The sequence below is a fragment of the Ursus arctos genome, unplaced genomic scaffold, assembly GCF_023065955.2.
Source record: "Ursus arctos isolate Adak ecotype North America unplaced genomic scaffold, UrsArc2.0 scaffold_23, whole genome shotgun sequence".
In the NCBI taxonomy this organism is placed as follows: domain Eukaryota; kingdom Metazoa; phylum Chordata; class Mammalia; order Carnivora; family Ursidae; genus Ursus; species Ursus arctos.
Genome location: NW_026622908.1, coordinates 8231309 through 8251371, shown reverse-complemented (window position 1 = coordinate 8251371; position 20063 = coordinate 8231309). Strand labels below are relative to the sequence as shown.

General features: G+C 42.6%; 1 protein-coding gene across 6 annotated transcripts in view; it reads left to right on the top strand.

Annotated features, from left to right (window-relative positions):
* Positions 1-20063, top strand: part of SERGEF (secretion regulating guanine nucleotide exchange factor) — a 217328-nt gene that overhangs the window by 76005 nt on the left and 121260 nt on the right. Inside the window, exon 10 of one of the 6 annotated variants that reach the window (XM_057317088.1) lies at positions 14839-17898. The exons of the other annotated variants lie outside the window; for them this stretch is intronic. Within the exon in view, the coding sequence (XP_057173071.1) occupies positions 14839-15081 (243 nt within the window). The 3' untranslated portion in view covers positions 15082-17898. Of the gene's footprint in view, positions 1-14838; positions 17899-20063 lie in introns of those variants that run through there. 6 annotated transcript variants of the gene reach the window in all.

Here is a 20063-nt window from a genome sequence, read left to right as displayed (position 1 = left end):
TTTCAGGTCTTATATGCAAGTCTTTAATCCATTTTGAGTTAAGTTTTGTGTGTGGTGTAAGATAATGGTCCAGTTTCATTCTTTTGCATGTGGCTGCAGTTTTCAAACATCATTTATTGAAGAGACTGTCCTTTCCTCATTGTATATTCTTGATTTCTTTCTCAGAAATTAATTGACCACATATGTATAGGTTTGTTTCTGGGCTGTCTATCATGTTCCATTGATCTGTCTGTTTTTATGCCAATACCATATTGTCTTAATTACTATAGCTTTGTAATGTAGTTTAAAGTCAGGGAGTGTGATACCTCCAGCCTTGTTCTTTCTTAAGATTGCTTTGGCTATTTGGGGGGTGCCTGGGTGGCTCAGTTGGTTAAGCATCTGACTTCGGCTCAGGTCATGATCTCAGGGTCCTGGGATAGAGCCTCATGTTGCTCTCTGCACTCCGTGGGAAGTCTGCTTGTCATTTTACCTTTGCCTCTCCCCCTGTTCATACTCTCTCTGTCTCTCCCTCAAATAAATAAAGTCTTTAAAAAAAAAAAAGATTGCTTTGGCTATTTGGGGTCTTTTGTGGTTCCATATAAATTTTAGAATTGTTTGTTCGATTTCTGTGAAAAATGTCTTTGGAATTTTGATAAGAATTGCATTGAATCTGTAGATTGCTTTGGGTAGCACAGACATTTTAACAATATTATTAATCCAATCCATGAGCATAGAATATCTTTCCATTCATTTGTATCTTCATCAATTTCTTTCACCAGTATTTTATAGTTTTTAGTGGGCACCTCTTTTCTCAAATTTATTCCTAGGTATTTTATTCTTTTTGATGCAGTTGTAAATGGAATTGTTTTCTTAATGTCTCTGTATGATAGTTCATTATTAGTATATAGAAATGCAACAGATTTCTATATATTGATTTTGTATCCTGCAACTTTACAGCATCCATTTATTAGCTCTAACGATTTTTTGGTGGAATCTTTAGGATTTTCTATATATAGTATCATGTCATCTGCAAATAGTTACAGTTTTACTTCTTCCTTACCAATTTGGATGCATTTTATTTCTTATCCTTGCCTAATTGCTCTAGCTAGGATGTCGAAGATAATGTTGAATAAAAGTAATGAGAAAGGTCATCCTTGTCTTGTTCCTGATCTTCTAGGAAAAGGTTTTAGTTTTTCATTACATATGATTTTAGTTGTGGGCTTGTCAGAATATGACTTTTATTTTATTTTATTTTTTTATTTTTTTAAAAGATTTTATTTATTTATTTGACAGAGATAGAGACAGCCAGTGAGAGAGGGAACACAAGCAGGGGGAGTGGGAGAGGAAGAAGCAGGCTCGTAGCGGAGGAGCCCGATGTGGGGCTCGATCCCATAACGCCGGGATCACGCCCTGAGCCGAACGCAGACGCTTAACCGCTGTGCCGCCCAGGCGCCCCAGAATATGACTTTTATTATGTTGAGATATGTTCCCTCTGTATCCAACATCATAAATGGATGTTGAATTTTGTCAAAAGCTTTTTTTTTTGCATCTATTGAAATGATTATATGATTTTTACTTTTCATTTTGTCAATGTGGCATATCATGTCAATTGATTTTCAGATGTTGAACCATCCTTACATCCCTGGAATAAATCCCACTTGATCATGGTGTGTGGTCTTTTTAATATATTGTTGAAGTCAGTTTGTTAATGTTTTGTTGAGGATTTTTGCATCTATGTTCATCAGGGATAATGGCCTGTATTTTCTTCTTTTGTGGTATCCTTGACTGGTTTTTGTGTGAAGGTAATGCTGGCCTCGTAAAATGAGTTTGGAAGTGTTCCTTCCTCTTTTACTTTTTGGAAGTGCTTAAGAAGGATTGGTATTAATTTGTCTTTGAATGTTTGGCAGAATTTGCTAGTGAAGCTGTCTAATCCCATACTTTTTTATGTAGGGAGTTTTAAAATTACTGATTTCATCTCCTTACTAGTAATTTGTTACTTTAGATTTTCTATTTCTTCATGATTCAGTCTTGGAAGGGTTATATGTTTCTAGGAATTTATCCATTTCTTCTAGGTTGTCAATTTGTTGGTATGTAATTGTTCATAGTAGTGTCTTCTGATCTTTTGTATATCTTTAATATCAGTTGTACCATCTCCTCTTTCCTTTCTGATTTTATTTACTTGAGCCCTTGTTTTCTTGGAGAGTTTAGCTCAAGTTTTGTCAATTTTGTTTATATTTTCAAAGAACCAGCTCTTGGTTTTATTGATCTTTTCTATTATCTTTTTAGTCTCTATGTCATTGATTTCTGCTCTAATCTTTGTTATTTCATTCCTTCTACTAACTTTGGGCTTCATTTGTTCTTTTTCTAGCTCCTTGTGGTATAAAGCTAGGTTGTTTATTTGAGATTTTTCTTGCTTCTTTAGGTAGGCATTTATCATTATGACCTTCCCTCTTAGAACTGCTTTTGCTGCATCCAATAAGTTTTGGTATGTTGTATTTTCATTTGTCTCAAGGTGTTTTATGATTTTTCCTTTGATTTCTTTATTGACCCTTTGGTTTTTCAGTAGCATGTTGCTTAGTCTGTACATATTTGTGAATTTTCCGGATTTCTTCTTGTAATTGATTTCTAGTTTCATATCATTTTGATTGAAAAAGATGCTTGATGTGATTTCAAGATTCTTAAATTTGCTAAGTTGTTTTGTGGCCTAGTATATGATCTGTTTTGGAGAAACATGTGCACTTGAGAAGATGTGTGTTTTGTTGCTTCTGGATGAATGTTCTGTTTATATCTCGTAAGTCCATCTGGTCTAATATGTTGATTAAAGCTGATGTTTCTTTATTAATTTTATGTCTGCATGATGTATCTATTGATGTAAATAGGGTATTAAAAGTCCCCTACTTTTGGTGTATTTCTGTTTTCCCCTTAGATCTGTTAATATTTGCTTTATGTATTTAGGTGCTCCTATGTTGCATCCACAAATATTTTAAAATGTTATTTTTGTTAGATTGACCCCTTTATCAATATGTAATACCCTCCTTTGTGTCTTGTTACAATCTTTGTTGAAGTCTATTTTGTCTAATATAAGTATAGCTACCCCAGCTTTCTTTTGGTTTTCATTTGCATGGACTGTCTTTCAGTCTTTGTATGTATATATATCTTTCAGTCTTTGTATGTATATGTATCTTTCTTATATCTGAAGTGACTCTTGCAGGCAGCATGTAGTTGGATCTTGTTTTTTGTTTGTTTGTTTCATCTATTCAGCAACTCTGTGTCTTTTGATTGGAGAATTTAGGCTGTTTACATTTAAAGTAATTATTGATAAGTATGTACCTAGTGCCATTTTGTTAATTGTATTTTGGCTGTTTTGTAGTTCCTTAGATCCTTTCTTTTTACTCCATTCCTTTGTGGTTTGGTAACTTTCTTTAGAGGAATGTCTAGATTTCTTTCTCATTATCTTTTGTATAACTACTGTACATTTTTGCTTGGTGGTTACTATGAGGCTTACATATAATAACTTAGGTTTATAAGAGTCTGTTTTAAGTTGATAACAACTTAAGTTTGAATGCCTTCTAACGCTTTACATTTTTACTGTCCCCTGTGCCCATGTTTCATGTTTTTGATGTCACATTGTACATCTTTTTATCTTGTGTATACCTACCTAATTATTGTAGTTAGTTATTTTTACTACTTTTAAAAAAATATTTATTTATTTGACAGAGAGAGAGAGAGGGAGCACACAAGCAGGGGGAGCGGCAGGCAGAGGGAGAGGGAGAAGCAGGCTCCCCACTGAGCAAGGAACCCAATGTGGGACTTGATCCCAGGACCCTGGGATCATGACCTGAGCTGAAGGCAGATGCTTAACTGACTAAGCCACCCAGGCGCCCAATTTTTACTACTTTTGTTTGTTAACCTTCATATAGCTTTATAGGTGATTTATTCACCATATTTTAATATATATTTACCTTTACCAGTGAGATTTATACTTTCATATGTTTTCTTCTTACTAATTAGTACCCTTTATTTTCAGTTTAAAGATATCCCTTTAGCATTTTTTGTAAGGCTGGTTTAGTGGTGAAGAACTCCTTTAGCTATGCTTGTTTAGAAAACTCTTTATCTCCTTCAATTCCAAATGATAATTTTGTTGGGTAGAATATTCTTGGTTGGAAAAATTTTTTCTTCTGGAATTTCAAATATATTGCATCCCTCTCTTTTGGCCTGCAAAGTTTCTGCTAGAAAATCTGCTAATTTTCTTCTGAGGGTTCCCTTATACATAACAGGTTGTTATTCTCATGCTGTTTTTAAGATTCTATCCTTGTCTTTAACTTTTGACATTTTAATCATAATGTCTTATTGTGAGTCTCCTTGGGTTTATCTTTTTTGAAGCACTCTCGGCTTCCTGAATCTGGATGTATATATCTTTTCCCAGATAGGGAAGTTTTCAGCCACTGTTTCTTCAAATAAGTTTTCTGCCTCTTTCTTTCTTCTCCTTCTGAGACTCCTATGATTCCAATCTTAGTCAGCTTGGTGGCATTCCATAAACCCCTAAAGCTATCTGTACTTTTTTTCTTTCTTTTTTCTTTTTGCTGCTCTGATTGGGTGAGTTTCTCTGCCTGGTCTTCAAGTTCACTTATTCTTTCCTCTCTTTCATATATTTTGATGTTGAATCCATCTAGTGTATTCTTCAGTTCAATTATTGTATTCTTCAGTTCTTTGACTTCTATTTGAAACTTTTTTATATTTTTTCTCTTTGTTGAAGCTCTCACTGCTTATCCATTCTTCTCCCAAGTTTGGTGAGCATCTTTATGACCATTATTTTGGACACTTTATCAGATAAAATACTTATTTCTGTTTCATTAAGGGTTTTTTTCTGATATTTAATCTATTTTTTTTCTTCATTTGGAACATATTCTTTTGTTCCCTCATTTTGCTTGACTTTCTGTATTGGTTTCTGTCCATTAGATGAAACAGCCACTTCTTCCAGCCTTAAAAGGTTGGCCTTATGTAGGAGATGAACCTCATTGTTCAACCCTGCCCTAAGTCTTAGTTGTCTCTGAAATCTTTGCGATTGTCCAAGCAGCCTCTTTTATTTTTAATAGCTCCTAGTAGTTGAGAGTGTGCCGAGACCAGTTGGTGTCCTAAAGGGGATGATCTCAGCCAGCACCTAGTTTCAAGCTTATTGGAAGCCAGAACCTCAGGCAACAGCTTTCAAATAATGCAAATACATACAGTGCTGTGGGACTGCAGGTGTATATCCTGCTGGCCCCAATGGTCAGTCAATCTGGAGGTGTCCCCTAGGCAGCAGTTACAAAATCAGGGCTCCTTTCTGGGAGATACAAGTGACTGTAGTGAGGCAGAAAGACAGCATAAAGATGGCATCTCCTGGCCTATGTTCCCTGATTACACCTCTAAGGCCTCTCAATATGTGCCAAACCTGAAGCCTACTCCTACGGTTGAACTTGCAGGACTAGCAAGTAGGCCTCTTTTACAGAAAGGTTGGTGGTTGCAGTGCCCTGGGATGGTACCCTGCCAAGAACCATCTGTCTGATTGTTACAGTCCCATGGGACCCAGGAACACAAATATTCCTAGTGACCAGAGCAAGGCCATCAAGAGGTATCTCCGGGGTGGGAGCCACGAAAACTAGGGCACCAGATATAAAAACTGGGGTATCAGACATGTATAAGCGCTTCCCTCCAAGAGATGCTGGTGCTCTGGAGCATGGCAGAGGGAGAGCACAAAGATAATGCCTGTCCTTTGAGGTCTCAGGAAAGGTTTGCAGTCAGTGCTTAGATGTGTGTTTAATTAGAAACCTGCCCTTCAGGCTGCAGTTATGATGATAAGCTAATAGGCCTCTTTCCAGAAAGATAGAGCTCCTGGGTCTGTTGCTTCTTGCTCTGCTCCATGGTAGTAGCTGTTTAAGAACTGTTTCTCCATTGGTTATAGTCCTGTGGGACCCATGAGCAAAAGCCCCACTAGCTACCAGAGCCAGGCAATCTAGAGGTGTCCTCTGGCAGCAGCCACAAAAATCAGGGCCCCAGAGAAGGGGATAGGCTCCTTTCTATAAGATACTGGTGAGCTGGAGGGATGCAGGGGGAGAGCACAGAGATTGAACACCAGGCTCTGTTCCCTAATAGTCCCTCTGTAGGCCCCTGTAGGTGTGCCAAACCAGAGGCCTGCCCTTCAGGCCAAAGCTCCTGGACAAGGAAATAGACCTCTTTCTCAGAAAGACTCAGGGTGTGTTTTGGTGTGCTGTCTGTGCAGTGCCCTAGGATTGGTAGCCTGCCAAGAACTGTTTCTCTGATTGTTACAGTCCTGTGGGACCCAGAAACGCAAACCCCTCACCTTCAGAGCCAGGTGATCAAGGGGATGTTCCCCAGGTCATAGATACAAAAACTGGGTTCCTGGACATAAAAAGCAGGGTACCAGATATGTAGAAGCTCCCTTCTGGGAAATACTGGTGCTCTGGAGTGTGTCAGAGGGAGAGTGTGAAGATCATGCCCACTGGCTGGAGGGAGGTGGAGGGGGAGTGCAAAGATGGCACTTGGTGAAAAAAGGGTGGGGGGAGGAAAAGAAAAGAGAAAAAAGAAGGAAAAAAGGGAACTACAAAGGAGAAAAAAAGATGGCACCTGCTGGCTTCAGCAAGGCAGAGGGAGACCATGGAAGATGGCACCTGCCAGCTGGAGCATAAAGATGGCACCTACAGGAAAGGGAAAAAAAGGAGGAAAAAACCCAGATGGCGTTTGGTTGCTTTACGAAGGCAGAAAGAGAGCAGGAAGATGGTGCTCTCCAGCTTTTGTCCCTGGAGAGTATCCCAGCAGGCACCTGTCCCTCAGTCCAGCACTTGAAGATTAGGGAATGACTGTCATTCACATAAAGTCTGGACACTTTTCAAAGTGCTGCTTCCACACTGGGCCCTGGATCAGGTCAGTCTGTGTGCAGGCCCTTTATGAGACCATCCTCCATTCACTACAGCCCTGCTGGTCATCAAAGCCAGATGTTTTGGGGGCTTGCCTCTCAGTTGCCAGTCTTAAAAGTTGGGGTTACAGACCCTTTGCTCTGGGTTTTGAGTTCCCTCCTGATGGTAAGTCCCTGTACTCCTAGGTTTTATTCATTGTGTCTCAGCTTTTCCTACCTCCTTTGATGTGGTTTCCTTCTCCTTTGCTCAATGTGAGGAGGTACCTCTGCCAGGTTTTAGGTTTTCTTCAGAGAACATTGTTCCATATATAGCTATAGATTCATTGTGTCTGTGAGAGAAGGTGAGTTCAGGATCTTCTTACATATTTTTATTAGGTACATAAAGAACTAATGACAGTGGTCTTTGAGGAAATTCCCCAGTTGTAACGTCAGCTCTTTCTCTCCTGGTGCCCCAATCTTTCTTCTTTATTGCCTTGTAATATGCTATATACTCATTTTTTATATTTATTATCTGTGTTTCTCTACTAAATTATAAGTGCCATGAGGGCAGGATTTTTTGTCCCTTTTAATTTCCCAGCACTTAAATCAGTGCTTGGCTCATAGTAGCATTTGATAAATATTTATTGAAGAAGTGAATGAACAGTTCCTGAATTAGGAATAGGATCTTTGAGTTGGGGATGGAGACCTGAGATCTAATTCCAGTTCCTAACTGCTGTATGAGCTTGGGCAAGTCTGTCTTCTCTTTGGGTCTTCTTTTATTACCTGTAAAATAGATAATAATAGAGCATTGGCTCTCTTTAGTTTCTTCCTAGCTCAAAAATTTCATAGTTCTGTGCATTCTTAGTTTTAAAATGCTTAGTAGTAATAGAACTATTTTTTTGTTTTATTTTCCAATAAAATTTTATGTAGAATCTGAAAATGTAAAACAGAAATGGAACTGTTCTGATTGAATTGGGAACAGGGAAAGGAAGGTGGGGGAAGGGAGAATAAAGCCTTACCACTTGGCTGCATGCTGGTAGGTCTGCTCTTCATGGTAGCCCCTGGGGGGCATCCAGGGAACACAGGACAGTTTGAAAACCCTTTCTCTAGATTAAGTGAGAAATGGGAACTGGGTCATATCTCTGAGTAAAATTTTGTTTGTGCTCAGATGTGGATTTGAAAGAGAATGTTGAATAATGGGAAAAAGTGTTAGATGGTGGACTTGTAGATGGAGTTTTCTTTGTACAAATAATTTCCTTTATTATTATACAAGAATAAAACCAGGATAAAATTTTGTAGTTATGTGTTTTTATTAGAAACTCATGTGATTGAGGTTACTTAATACATATTGGTCTTTAGTTCCTTTATCTTACAGGGCTTCAAATATCATGTAGCCTGAGGCCTAGAGATCTGTTTGTTTTGTAATTGCCAGAGGATTAAGGGTCTTTGTAAAGTTTTTACATTAAGATTCCCAGTCATGGCCCCACCATTAGTCCCATTACATTGAAGTGGACCATTGTAGTTAATAGTAGAACTAATTTTTAAGCCCTGGATCTTACTTGGAGAAGAGCTGTCAGATATGTGGGTTCAATAGGACAGTGAATTAAATGACATAGGCCATTTCTTTTCCCCTGAATTTGTAACTAGATTGAACTCTGTCTGGCCTACCAGCTGGGAAGCAAGCTAAGCTAATATTTGTCTAGCTCTGTGATCTGAATTGTTTGAAGGATGGTTTGGCTTGTTTGAATTTGAGTATCCACTAATAATCAGGAGAGATCGAAAGCTCTTGTTTTGTCGAGTACATATTTACCATGTATTATATTACCTTTTATTAATATAGCAGCTAAAGAAACATTCAGAGTAGATTGTCTATAGACTCATTTGATTGGTATTCCTCCCTGGATAAAGAGCAGTGATATATGTATCCAGACAAATACCTTTCATTCAAGGATCTCAACACTTAAAAAAGGTATTTTTCTTAGTCTTTTTTATTATTCAATTTTTTCTGAAAGTCACTTGAATTTTGTTAATTTCATGAGCATTTTGCAACTGTATATTTCAAAGAAGTTATAAGCATAGAGGTACCACCTTTAGTAGAAACTTTCTTGTGGTTTTTTTCATAAGTAAGGGAGAGCCACTTGTTGATGGCTTTTATTGATTGCCCCAACCTAATGGTCCCATTTGTTGCTATGGTAACTCTAGCATCATTTGGAATTATTCAAACTCGATTTTTCCAAAGACGCTTATTTTGATGATCCAAAATTTGAGGATACAGCCACACTGAGAACAATTTTTCACTGTTTCTACCTGCCCACCTTGATATTTGTGATCCTTAAAGTAGTGTATTTTTGTCTAATTTTAAAAGCTTTTTAAAGTAGTTTGTTTTTCAGTAGAAGTTTTGTTTGCTTGTTTGATTTGAATTTATGGGAATCTCAGTACTGTCTCATAGTAACAACTCCTTATTTTTTCATCTGTTAATCACAACAATTTAGTGAATTATGGCAAAGATTATTGTGTCATTTTATATATGAGGAAGCTGAAGCCTGGAGAGCTGGAGTGACTTCCCCAGGGTTGATAGCTGGTAGGGTTGAGCAAATACTAGAACCCAGGTCTCTTGATTCTCAGATTAGTGCTCTTTCCAATAGAGGTCCAACTCAAGGCTTATCATTTTTTCTCCTTCAGTTTGTCATTTGGATGTTTCAATATGACATTAATCAATCAATAAAGATTAAAATGAGAGAAAGTCAATGGGAGCTAGTAGTGAATTGAAACAACATTATTAAATTTACAACCTTCCAAGCCCAGAGAGTTGTTTACATTGTTTAAAATGAAAGATATTAGAAATGAACTATCTTTAGATGGGTTTATGATTAACCACGAGTGTCTTTTCCTTTCTGATCTGTAGAACCTCAGGTCATCTCTACAGGAAATTTGCCGTTACAGTAAAGCCGCCTTTTCATCATTATTGTGTTCCGCGGTATTTAACATTTTGTGGTCTGCTAGAGGAAAAATTGCATTTGGACCATAAAATTAAACCAAACTTGACATTGAGTTTCATTCCAGGAAAACAGATATTTTAAAATCAAATGCGTTGTCTTAAAATTTAGTTGCAGTAGAATATTAATGTGTAACTCAGCATAGCCTTTGTCATCATGGGTACTTTTTATTACATGGTTGTTTCAACATGTTAAAATATAACAATACTCCTAATTAAGGTCACTGACTGAATTAACATGCGTAAAAACAATCCACTGCACAATATGCTCTCTCTGCCTCCAGCCACCCAGCTGGAAGTTGCTCTCCACCACCATCTCCACCCTAAAGCAATAAGTAAACAGGAAAAGACAAATCAAAACAAAAGCTTTTGGACAGCAACTAAGCTGTTCTGGGTTAGTTTCGCCACCTGGTGGCAGAGGCCGAGAAATGACTCAGTATTCCTTCATTTCCTCTTCTTTCCTTGGAATGATCCAACTGTCTTCTCTCTTTTGTTTTCAGAGCTGAGCAAATCCTACTTTGAGCAATCTCTTTCTCATATATACTCACATATTTCTTTCTCCCTCTTTTAATTGTCCCTACATTTTTAAATTTAGCGACCTTACAACATTTATTGCTCCTTGTTTGTTTACTTTCCATTCTCCTATTTATGAGTTCAAAACCAAGTGACCTTAATGGTGGTTGCTAGGTCTGAGAGCCCTGGTGGTGAATGTGTGGGAACGCCATTTGAAATGATGGGCTGTCAGCTGAAGGGACTGAACAGGCCTATATTCGGAAATGAAGTACCGCACAGGAAAAGGCCTGGGGCCCTTGCCTCAGAGGCTTCTGAATATGCACAGACAGTCCCTTCTGGATCAAGACCAGCACTTCTGTCTCTTTCTTCCTTCTCTAGTAAATCTGCTTTTCCCAAATACCATCTAAAATATTTTTAAAAACCAATTTCTTACCCAATGTTCTTGTTTTTCTGTCAGTTTAATGGGCAGCTTAGTTCTCTGCCATTTTTACTGCACATATGCAGCAGTTTGGATGCTCCAAGGTTGTGGTTCTCAAACTTAAACCTGCTTCAGAATCCCCTGGTGGACTTGTTAAAACAGAGGGCTGAGAGTTTCCGATTCAGGGGGTCTGGGGTGGAGCTGAGAATTTAAGTTCTATCAAGTTCCCGGGTGGTGTTTATGCTGATGGTCTGGGGCCACACTTTGAAAACTGCTGCCCCGGGATTATGTGACCCTTATGGTACGGGTATTGGGCGATGCTTTGCAATCTACTCTTTGGCCTCAGTGCTTGCTGGGTTCCAGTCTGCCACTTTTTCTTCCACAGCTGGGACCACTTGACCCGTAGCCTTACACTTTGTTTAGGGACAGAAAGTGCATTTTATCAGTTTCTCCAGCCCTGAAAAGAAGGCTGGGATATATTAAAAGGTACTTAGTGAATGTTGGGGATATGTTTGGGGGTGAGGGTGGGTATAGTTGCAAGGCAGCAAGTCTGGGATATCAAGTATCATTTATAGTATTGTTTCCATAAGAAAAAGGCTCTGGGTAATGAATGGGCTGCATTGCTCTGTGTGGCATTATTTATTCACAAAGTAGACATATATATTTACCCCCATGTTCCTTCTGATAGGTTTTTTTTTCTCAGTGTAGGTCAGCAATTCATTATAGGTATTGCTGTTACAATGGAAACAAAGAGAGGAGACACTTGTTTTCTGAGTAAATTTTATTTGGCAATTTTAATGACTAGTCTTTATAATGATCTAGTTGTCTTAAAAAAAATTAGAAGACAGGCTTAAATATCCAAGCAAGTGACAAATGATAGCTGTTTCAGGGAGTGCTGTGATGGTATTATCTGGTAAATTGCAAATGCGGAAGAAGCAGGTGCAGTGCTGAATCAGGAGACTAAATAGGCTCAGGAAATACTGTATTAGCTCTTCCTTCTGAGCATTTTATCCACTGTGTAACTGAGAGTGCAACCGAACGTCAGATCAGAGGTGGGCACGATTAATGAGTTCTCCTGCTCACTGATTATGGCTGGTTGGCATGCATCTAGAATCTCAGATCTTTAGTGCTATGAGGGCACTTAGACATCATCCTAGTCCAACCCCTTCCATTTACAAATGGTGAAGTGAAGCCTTGATAAGGGAAAGACTTGCCCCACAGCATGAATCTAATAGGTGGCAGACTTTGGACTTGAGCCCTGTCCTCCCGGGCCTAGGCCAAGCCCTCCTCCCTTTCCACTGTACTGCCTTTCCCCTCGCTGGTCTTACGGTCTTACTCAGAGATTGTGGCCCACTTGTAAACCTTTGGGTTCCCTTTAGTTTCCTAAGGACAGCATAGTTGGGGAGGAGAGTCATTTATGCTTCTGTCTGAATGCTTCAAAGGCCATTTTCTGGCGTGAGGAACAGGCTCGGTTCCTACCATTTTCTCCCATAGCTGCAGCCATTTGATCTCCACCTGCAGGCTCTGTCTAGGGCCCAGCATTTTACTTCCATTGGAGAGACTGAAGAAGTTCATGTTCAGAGCCTGGGAGTCAGTAAGATGTCATCTGGGCTGCTATTCCTGTCCCGATCTGCCCCAGTTCCTGTCCTGTTACCCTGAGCCTGATTCTGCCTGGATAACCGCTAAGTTCTTTAGGGTTGGAGCCTTGCCTTGTTATCCATTATTTCTTCACTAGAGAAGAGTTGTTGGGGGTAATGGAGTAATATTTGTTGCGCATCAGGTGAGACCTCCTGGAGGAAGAGAAATTTAAGCTGAAGACATCGAAGCATGAAAGGGCCTTGCACCTTGGACCTGAAGGAAGGCTAGTGTGGCAGGAACATAGTGAGCAGTTGTGGGCTGATGTTCTGCTACTAGAAATCCTCCTTGTGCTACCCACCTGCCTCACGCATTCCCTGGCATGTGATGGGTGTCCAGCGGATGTTTGTTGACCGAATGCATGAATGGATGAAACAGTAAATGACCGGCAATGCTGAGAGCTCATTTTGTTTCTTACATAATCACATAAGTTACCTTGGAATGATTCATGGTTCCAAACAGCTTTTTCCTCCAGCTTCTCTTATCTTTCTGTTGTTTTGGGTTTCCTTGCTCTATTTTGAATGTCCTCACACGTGTCCTGCCTTTCCTTCACAGCCATGGGGTGTCTTCCTGCCTCAAAGAGAGCAAAAGCTGAGCTGCCCTATTATCCTCTTAGTGGCTGCCTTGAGCATGAAGTTTGAAATAGCGTCAGTGATTTGATTTTTTCCTCTGGGGATCTGGCAATTGAAAATAAATGTAGAAAGAGCCCCAAAGGAGGTTTTTCTTGGGGGCATGAGAGATGACAGCACCAGTTATTGGTGCTCTTTGACAATGCAGAGTTATATAAGTAGATGAAAAATAGAGGCTATTCCACCAAAGTCAGCTTGCCTTACTTAAATGCTTTTATATTCACAAAAGTGGGTGGCCCAGAGTCGTTCTGTAACTCCACTATTTGCAAATTCCTAATTCCTGACTCAGAGAAATAGCATTCTATAGATTGGGGTTTAACAAATGCTAATTTAAACAATGACCATGTGCTAGGTACTTTCACACTGCATTTAATAGCTAAAATATAAACAGTATCCCATTTCTAAAGAATACATTTCTGACCCAACGATTCTGGTAAGAGGAGCACAGAACACTGCAGAGCCTGAAGGAGGGTGAGAACAGTGTACTTGTTAGTAGACATGGGTCCAGAAAAAATTCCAGGTCAATTTGAATCCCAGTTTTTCCAGAGTTAACTCTCCCAGACCTCTGAGGTCTTCTCTTTCTGTTCTAGCTTCCCGACTGAGGAGGAGGAGGCCTGGCTCACAAGGAGTCTGAACGTCAGTCTTGACAGACACTGATGAAACAGTAAATAATCTTTGGTCCTTGTTTGGTTTTCATTGTTTGGTTCATTCATTCACTCACTCATGAAACCTTTGTTGAATGACTTCTACGTGCAGGCTGCCATAGGTATAGAGACTAGTTTTACAGTACTGTCCTCAAAAATCTCACAGTGCATGGCTGAGACAGATAAGAGCATGTGATAGGAGATGAGGTGGGGAGTGTTGCGGGGGGCTAGTATGACACTATGGTCAGAGAGGGTGTCGCAGAGGAGGTGAATCTTAGAGGTCCGCCAGGAGTCAGCTCTCAGTGATGACTTGCAAAGATGAGCCACCATCCCCCCCCAAGTGAGGACTGGGGCAGGCCACCATCCATTCAGTTAAGTACTCAGAGTAATCCTGCCTGTGTCCCCACTGCAGTAAGAGTAGGGCTGTTTGTGAAGGATAATGAGGAGGCGTGTTGTTTTTTCCTCTGGGTTCTAAGGTTCAGAGGTCTTGAAGATTGGTTTTTGCAGGCTGAATATAGCTATATCCAGTGCTTATAGAGAATTTGATAGTCACATCTCCACTCGAGATTTCTGGCAGAGTTGTTTGGGGCGATCAGGTGGTCAGAAATCCTCCCAGATGCCGGATGTAGTTATTGTGTGATCCTGCGATCCTAAGGGGGAAGAGGGGCTTTGGGCAGGCTCAGTGAGGAGCTTTGGAGGTGGGCTCTGAGGGTTATAAGTTATTTCTTCACAGTGTGCTTAGGATGTAAAATGGACACTGTGACATGGAGAGTGCCTCAAGAAAGGGACCCCTTTCTGAACTGCTAGTGACCTGCGCAGTCATCAGGTCCAAGTCTGGCCTCCATTTCCCTCCCGTCCTTCCTCCCTTCTTCCTTCCTCCTGCCGTCTTCATTGCTAGGGAGACAGGCAATGGAGACAGAGCGCTTGCATAGTGGACGATGTGGCCGTGCAAACACAGATAAATAATTCTGCAGCGTGCAGTAGAGTGCCCTCTCAGCGGAGCAAGTGGTGCCTCTCCTCCTGCGGGAATGGGACAAGGCAGGGAGGCTGCCTCCCAGGGTCACATAGCACATTAGCATAGCCTCAGGACTGGAACCGAGGGCTTAGGATGTTTTCTCTGCTTGTCTTCAAAGCCTCACTGGCTGAATGAGACTTTCTCAGCTGGATGGTCACCAAGCCAGAAGCTGGTCTTCTCCCTGGATGTTGGAAGCAAGGGCAAGGTATGTTTATCTCTGATAAACTTCCAGTCCGTGCTTCTCCCCCTCTCTTTCTGTCCCATGGGACTGACTATGTGGGTGTGTGACCCCAGAGGTTGTCGCCCTTCCCCCGCCTCCCCCGCTGCCCTGCTGCTTTGGCCCTGGGCAGTGTTCCTGTGAGTGTGGTCTTGTCCATGGGATTCCAGTTGAGACCGAAGTTCTGGTAGGTGTGGACCAGTCAGGAGACAGGTGGGGTAGGGAGAAGTGCTGTGGTTTCAGAGGTGACCTCTTTGCTGATTTTAGAGCTCTGTTCAGTGCGGGCTGGCAGGGTGCCAGGACAGAAGGAGCTCTGGATTCACTAATGCTTGGTTCATGGTTAGACTTCCGCACATAATTAGTATTTTTAAAGTCATTTTATCTAAAGACTTCAAATTTAGAGACTCTAAGTACTTGAGAGATCTTTTATGGATCACAGCTGAGTCTAAAAGGATCCTGCAGCATCTCTCCCCAGCCCTTGCTACTGGCCAGCTGCTTCTAATCACTTCAGTGAAGTCCTGTGACCAGCGCATTCTTCTTCCAGCTTCTTGCAGAAGAGGTCACTCTCTAGGTTGGCCTGGTCTTTCTGAGGAGCTGCAGAATAGTGTTTCTCAACCTTCAGTGTGTGTGCAAAATCACTTCGGGATCTTGTTAAAATGCAGATTCTGATTCCGTAGGTCCAATCAGTAGGTCTCTGTGTTTCCAACAAGCTCCTGGGTGATGCCAACGCTGTGGTCTGAGAACACATTTTGAGTAGCAAGGAAATTGCTGCATGTCAGGCATAGATGGGGCCAAAGAAATGGATCACCAGATGAAAGCCTGTGACTGCATGAAGGAGAATATTAGAGACCCAGGCAAGGAGAGGGATCCACTGGGGGTCACAGAACAAATTGGTGGAAGAGAGCAGGACTAAATCTTAGTCCCCACTTTCTCCCTTTGTGCCAGATGTGCTTTTCCTCTGCTGATCTGGAAGGAAGTCGCAATACAGAAGTAAAGAGGCAGAAATCAGTTTTCCTATTTGCATTCTCCACTGTAGAGCAACCTCCCAGAGCCAGAACTCGGTGTGCTGTGCTCTAGGCCTGACTGGGGCCCTTCTTTCTTAGGGTTCAGGGAGACATTTTCTGTGTCAACCTCTGGGTCTTAAACAGAGCTTCCCTTATACCACGCTTGGTGTTCAGCAGTGCTTGTTGGATGGAGCTGAGTCCCTTCCATGCTGGTGCCAGAAGGTGCCAGATGGCCTCAAATGAATCTTTAGACGGAACTAACTCTTAGACTCCAGGAACAAAAGATGGGGCTGGGATGCTGAGCCAGGCAGCAGAGTACAGAACAGGCTTAGCCCTTCTGCTCTTAGCATACACTCATCGACGAAGGGGACGTACTGGGTTTGACCCAGAGACTCTGCTGGGAACAGCACAACAGCCAGAGATATAGCAATAAGCAACAGTACTTTTGTCCATCAAGGAGGTCCTGTGTGTGGGGAGGGGCATAGGAGCAGATAGTTCGCAGTCATCTAGGCAAGTGGGCAAACTTCTCATTGCATAAATATTTAGTGTGTCTGCCACATGCCGGAGGCTGGGCTGTACACTAGGAAATATGGAGATGCATTCCTGGGACCTCTGGCCTCCAGAGGTTCCTGGGTAGATTCTGCATCAAGACAATCTCGTGGAGTAATAGTAAAGCAGTACTCTGGGCTCGGTGGAACTGGTCACTAGGTGCGGAGTCAGACAGAGGAAACAATTCAGGGTCATAGTTACTGGACCTCTGGCACAAAGCAGGGCCTGGTTCCCAGAATCAGGTATGATGCTTAGTGATGAAAAACCAAGGAACAAGGTCAGAACAGGAATGGCAGCACATGGAATTTGCTTCTGAGTTGCTAACCTCAGAGACTTTAAACCTTTCTGAACTGAGAACAGTACTGACTGGTCAGGGCTGGACTGGGGCTGAGCCTGTAGGTAAAGGTCATCTGGTGAGGACACGGCACCAGGCACTCTGATACCAGAAGGACATAGCCATGCAGGCTCCCCATCTGTTCACCTGCCTTAGCCCTGGTTGTAAGAATCATCTTATTCTGTAGTTATGGGGAGTAAGGTTCTGGAAGCTTCACAGAATCAGGCCCCCTGGAGCAGCAAGGTGGCAAGAGGCCCCGCTCCCACCATCATTTGTACTAACATGCCCCAGGGTCTCTCAGGGCTGAGATGTCATTAAGTATCTGCTGATGGGGGCGAGTGACTAATGCTTCAATGGGGAAAATACTGGGTGAATGGGTGCATGGCTTGAGCCCAGAGACCAGGCTGCATTTGAAAGTGATACCCAGGGACCGAGCTGAAGAGGTGCAGTGTTCTTCGTGATGGTAACAAGGGTAAACACATGCCTGGCACCTGGTCGGCCCTCAGTAAATATTTGTTGACTGAATAGGTGTTAACAAAGCGCTTTATAGTTTGCAAAACACTTCCAAATACATTCTGTGAGATAGGTGGAGCGTTTCATGCATCTGATACTGAGGAAGCCAAGGCTCAGGGTGGTCACACCGCTGCTCAGTGGCAGAGCTGACACTAGCCTTCAGGTCTTCTGAGTCTCTTTCTAATGTTCTCTCCTTGAAGACACTGTCTGAAAACACACACAGGTGCTACCAGGGATCTTGCTGTTGTATATTTGATTTTTGGTACTTATTAAACAGATATCGTTTTTTAATGCAAAACATTTTTTTTAAAGGAAATGTGCCTCTCTGTGTGCATTTTTACCAAATTGAGCCCTTGGGTGTCTTTATTTTTAATAAGGAAGAAACACTTGGGTCTGGAACAGCTGAACCAAGCACCATTGCTGCCTACTCATTAGCTCTGTCTAATTAGATTGAAACCGAGGAAGGAAGCAGCAAAGGCGACCATTTTGTGTTTAGCAGGAATGGTCATGTATGGCCTTGAACCCTCCCTCCCTTTCTCCCCTCTCCAGGAGACCGTTAGAATGCAGCTCCTTTCATAGGACAGTAGTAGATTTCTATTGCGGAGAAAGAGAGAGAGACAGAGTGGGGGGAAGCAGGAGGGGGTGGAATGAGATAGAGAGAGAGGAGGGGGGAGAAGTGAGGGGGAAAGGGGGAAAGACTGGAGGAAGAGAGAGAGGGAGGAGGAAGAGGGGGGAGGGAGGAGGAGGGCACAGGCAGAGGGAGTGTGTGTGTTTGTGTGTGTGTGTGTGTGTGTGTGTGTGTGTGAATGTGTGTGACATACAGACAGACAGACTGATTTCTGGGACCCTAGAGACTTGGTGAGTCATTGCATCTTTTTGTTGGCACCCAGGCATGTAGGGCAAAGAGGCTATTGTTTTTTCTTTAACAACAAACTAGTTATAAGCCATTTCTCTAAGTACTTGAAAGACCTTGGGTTCCTGTAAATAGCTTAAAAAAAAAAGTACACCTGAAAGGTTTTGTTGCTAAAATTTGGGCCCCAAGTTTGCATGTGAGTGGGAAAATGCTGGCCCTGATCCCAGGCCTGTTGTAGGTGGTTTTGTCCAGTGGTGACTGTGACCTCTGGGCCTGCTCACCCCAGTCACAGCTTTCGGCTGGAATTTTCCATATTTGTGCTCCTCAGTTGTACACAAATTGTGAGGCAGGCAATATAGAGAGAAGGGGATTTATCTAACTCATAGAGCCATACTTTATATGAAGGAGATTTGGGGAGCACCAAGGGCCAGGTGCAGTTTCTCTGAGACTCAGTTTCTACCCGACTCCTTGAGCTGGCTTGCTTCATTTCCCCCTCCCCACCCCCATCTCCATTCCCTCCCGTACCCCAGCCCACATCAGCTCCCTTCTTTGCCCTGTGTTCCCCCCGGCTCGCCCCCTTTGCCCACCTTCCACACAGCCACCAGCGTGCCTGTGCCTTTCCCTCCCTGCTCAGAGCCCTGCAGTGGCTCTCTGGGGTGTCGCAGGAGAAGGCCATCTCCTTGGCAGAGCATGCTGGGAACTGTTGGCTCTTCCTGATCTCTTCAGGCCGTGTTACCGCTGCTCCTGTGTACAGACCTGCTTGCGCCCAGACTTGCAGTTCCTGAACACACCAGACTCTGTCCTGCTTGTGTGCCGTGGCAAATGCTGTGCCTTGGACTGGAGTTTAGTTCTTCAGATTTTAAGTCAAATGGTATCTACCTCCTCTGTGGAATTCTCTGTATACAGCCAGGCAAAAAGTAGGCGCGCTCTCTCCTTTCGGCTCTTAGAGTAATTCAAATATATTCCTGCTGTGTTGCCACATACTTTTGTAGCAGTTTGTGTGAATGTGCATCCCTCTCTTTTACCCCTAGTTCATCTAGCGTTTGCTTGCAATCTGCTCCGTAATACCGCTACCACCTAACCATTGTCACGTACTAAACCAGGCCGCGGCTAAGTAAGGGCTTTACTACATCACTCATTTCCTCCTCCTTGGGTGTGGAGATTACCATTATCTCTACTCTACAGACTAGAAATTGAGGCTGAGAGAGCTTATGTGACTTGGCAAGACCACAGAGTTAGGACTTGGTAGACCTGGGGCTTGTGCTGGACACTATGGTAGACGCTGTAGATATAATGTTCACTAGGACGTCACCTGTGCCCTCAAGGAGCTTGTGGTCTGGCAGGTGAGGCAGGTGAGTCAGAGTGCCAATCCAGGGTGCCGATCCGGTGCTGAGGAGGATCAGGGGACTTTGGGGGGGGGGGTTGCTGGGGCTGTGTGTATACCCACTTTGCCATCCCCAGCACCCAGCACTGTGTCAAATTATTTTCTCCTGTGATCAGGACTCCATATCTCCATCACCCTTTGTCCCATGCTCCACACTCTTGTCTGTTCTGCCACAGCACCTTCCTTTACATGGACTTGGAGTCGGTTCTGCCTACATCCTGGGCCACCCCGTCCACACGAAGTGCCCCAGTGTGGGAGGAATGTGCGTGGGAGCGTGAAGGTCTCTGGAGGTTGCCTGCGCTCAGCTCATTTGTCATTGCCTAGGCTTCCTGGAGTGTTTCCATCCTAGGAAATTTTTTTTTGGCCTCAAGACAGAACTTCTAAGAACATGTCCCAGGATTGGGCCCTCTGGCACCGTGTCCTTCTCACCCCACCAGCCCTGGCCAGCCTCTGCTGTATATGCTGGATTCTGTGCCACTCGCAGAGATG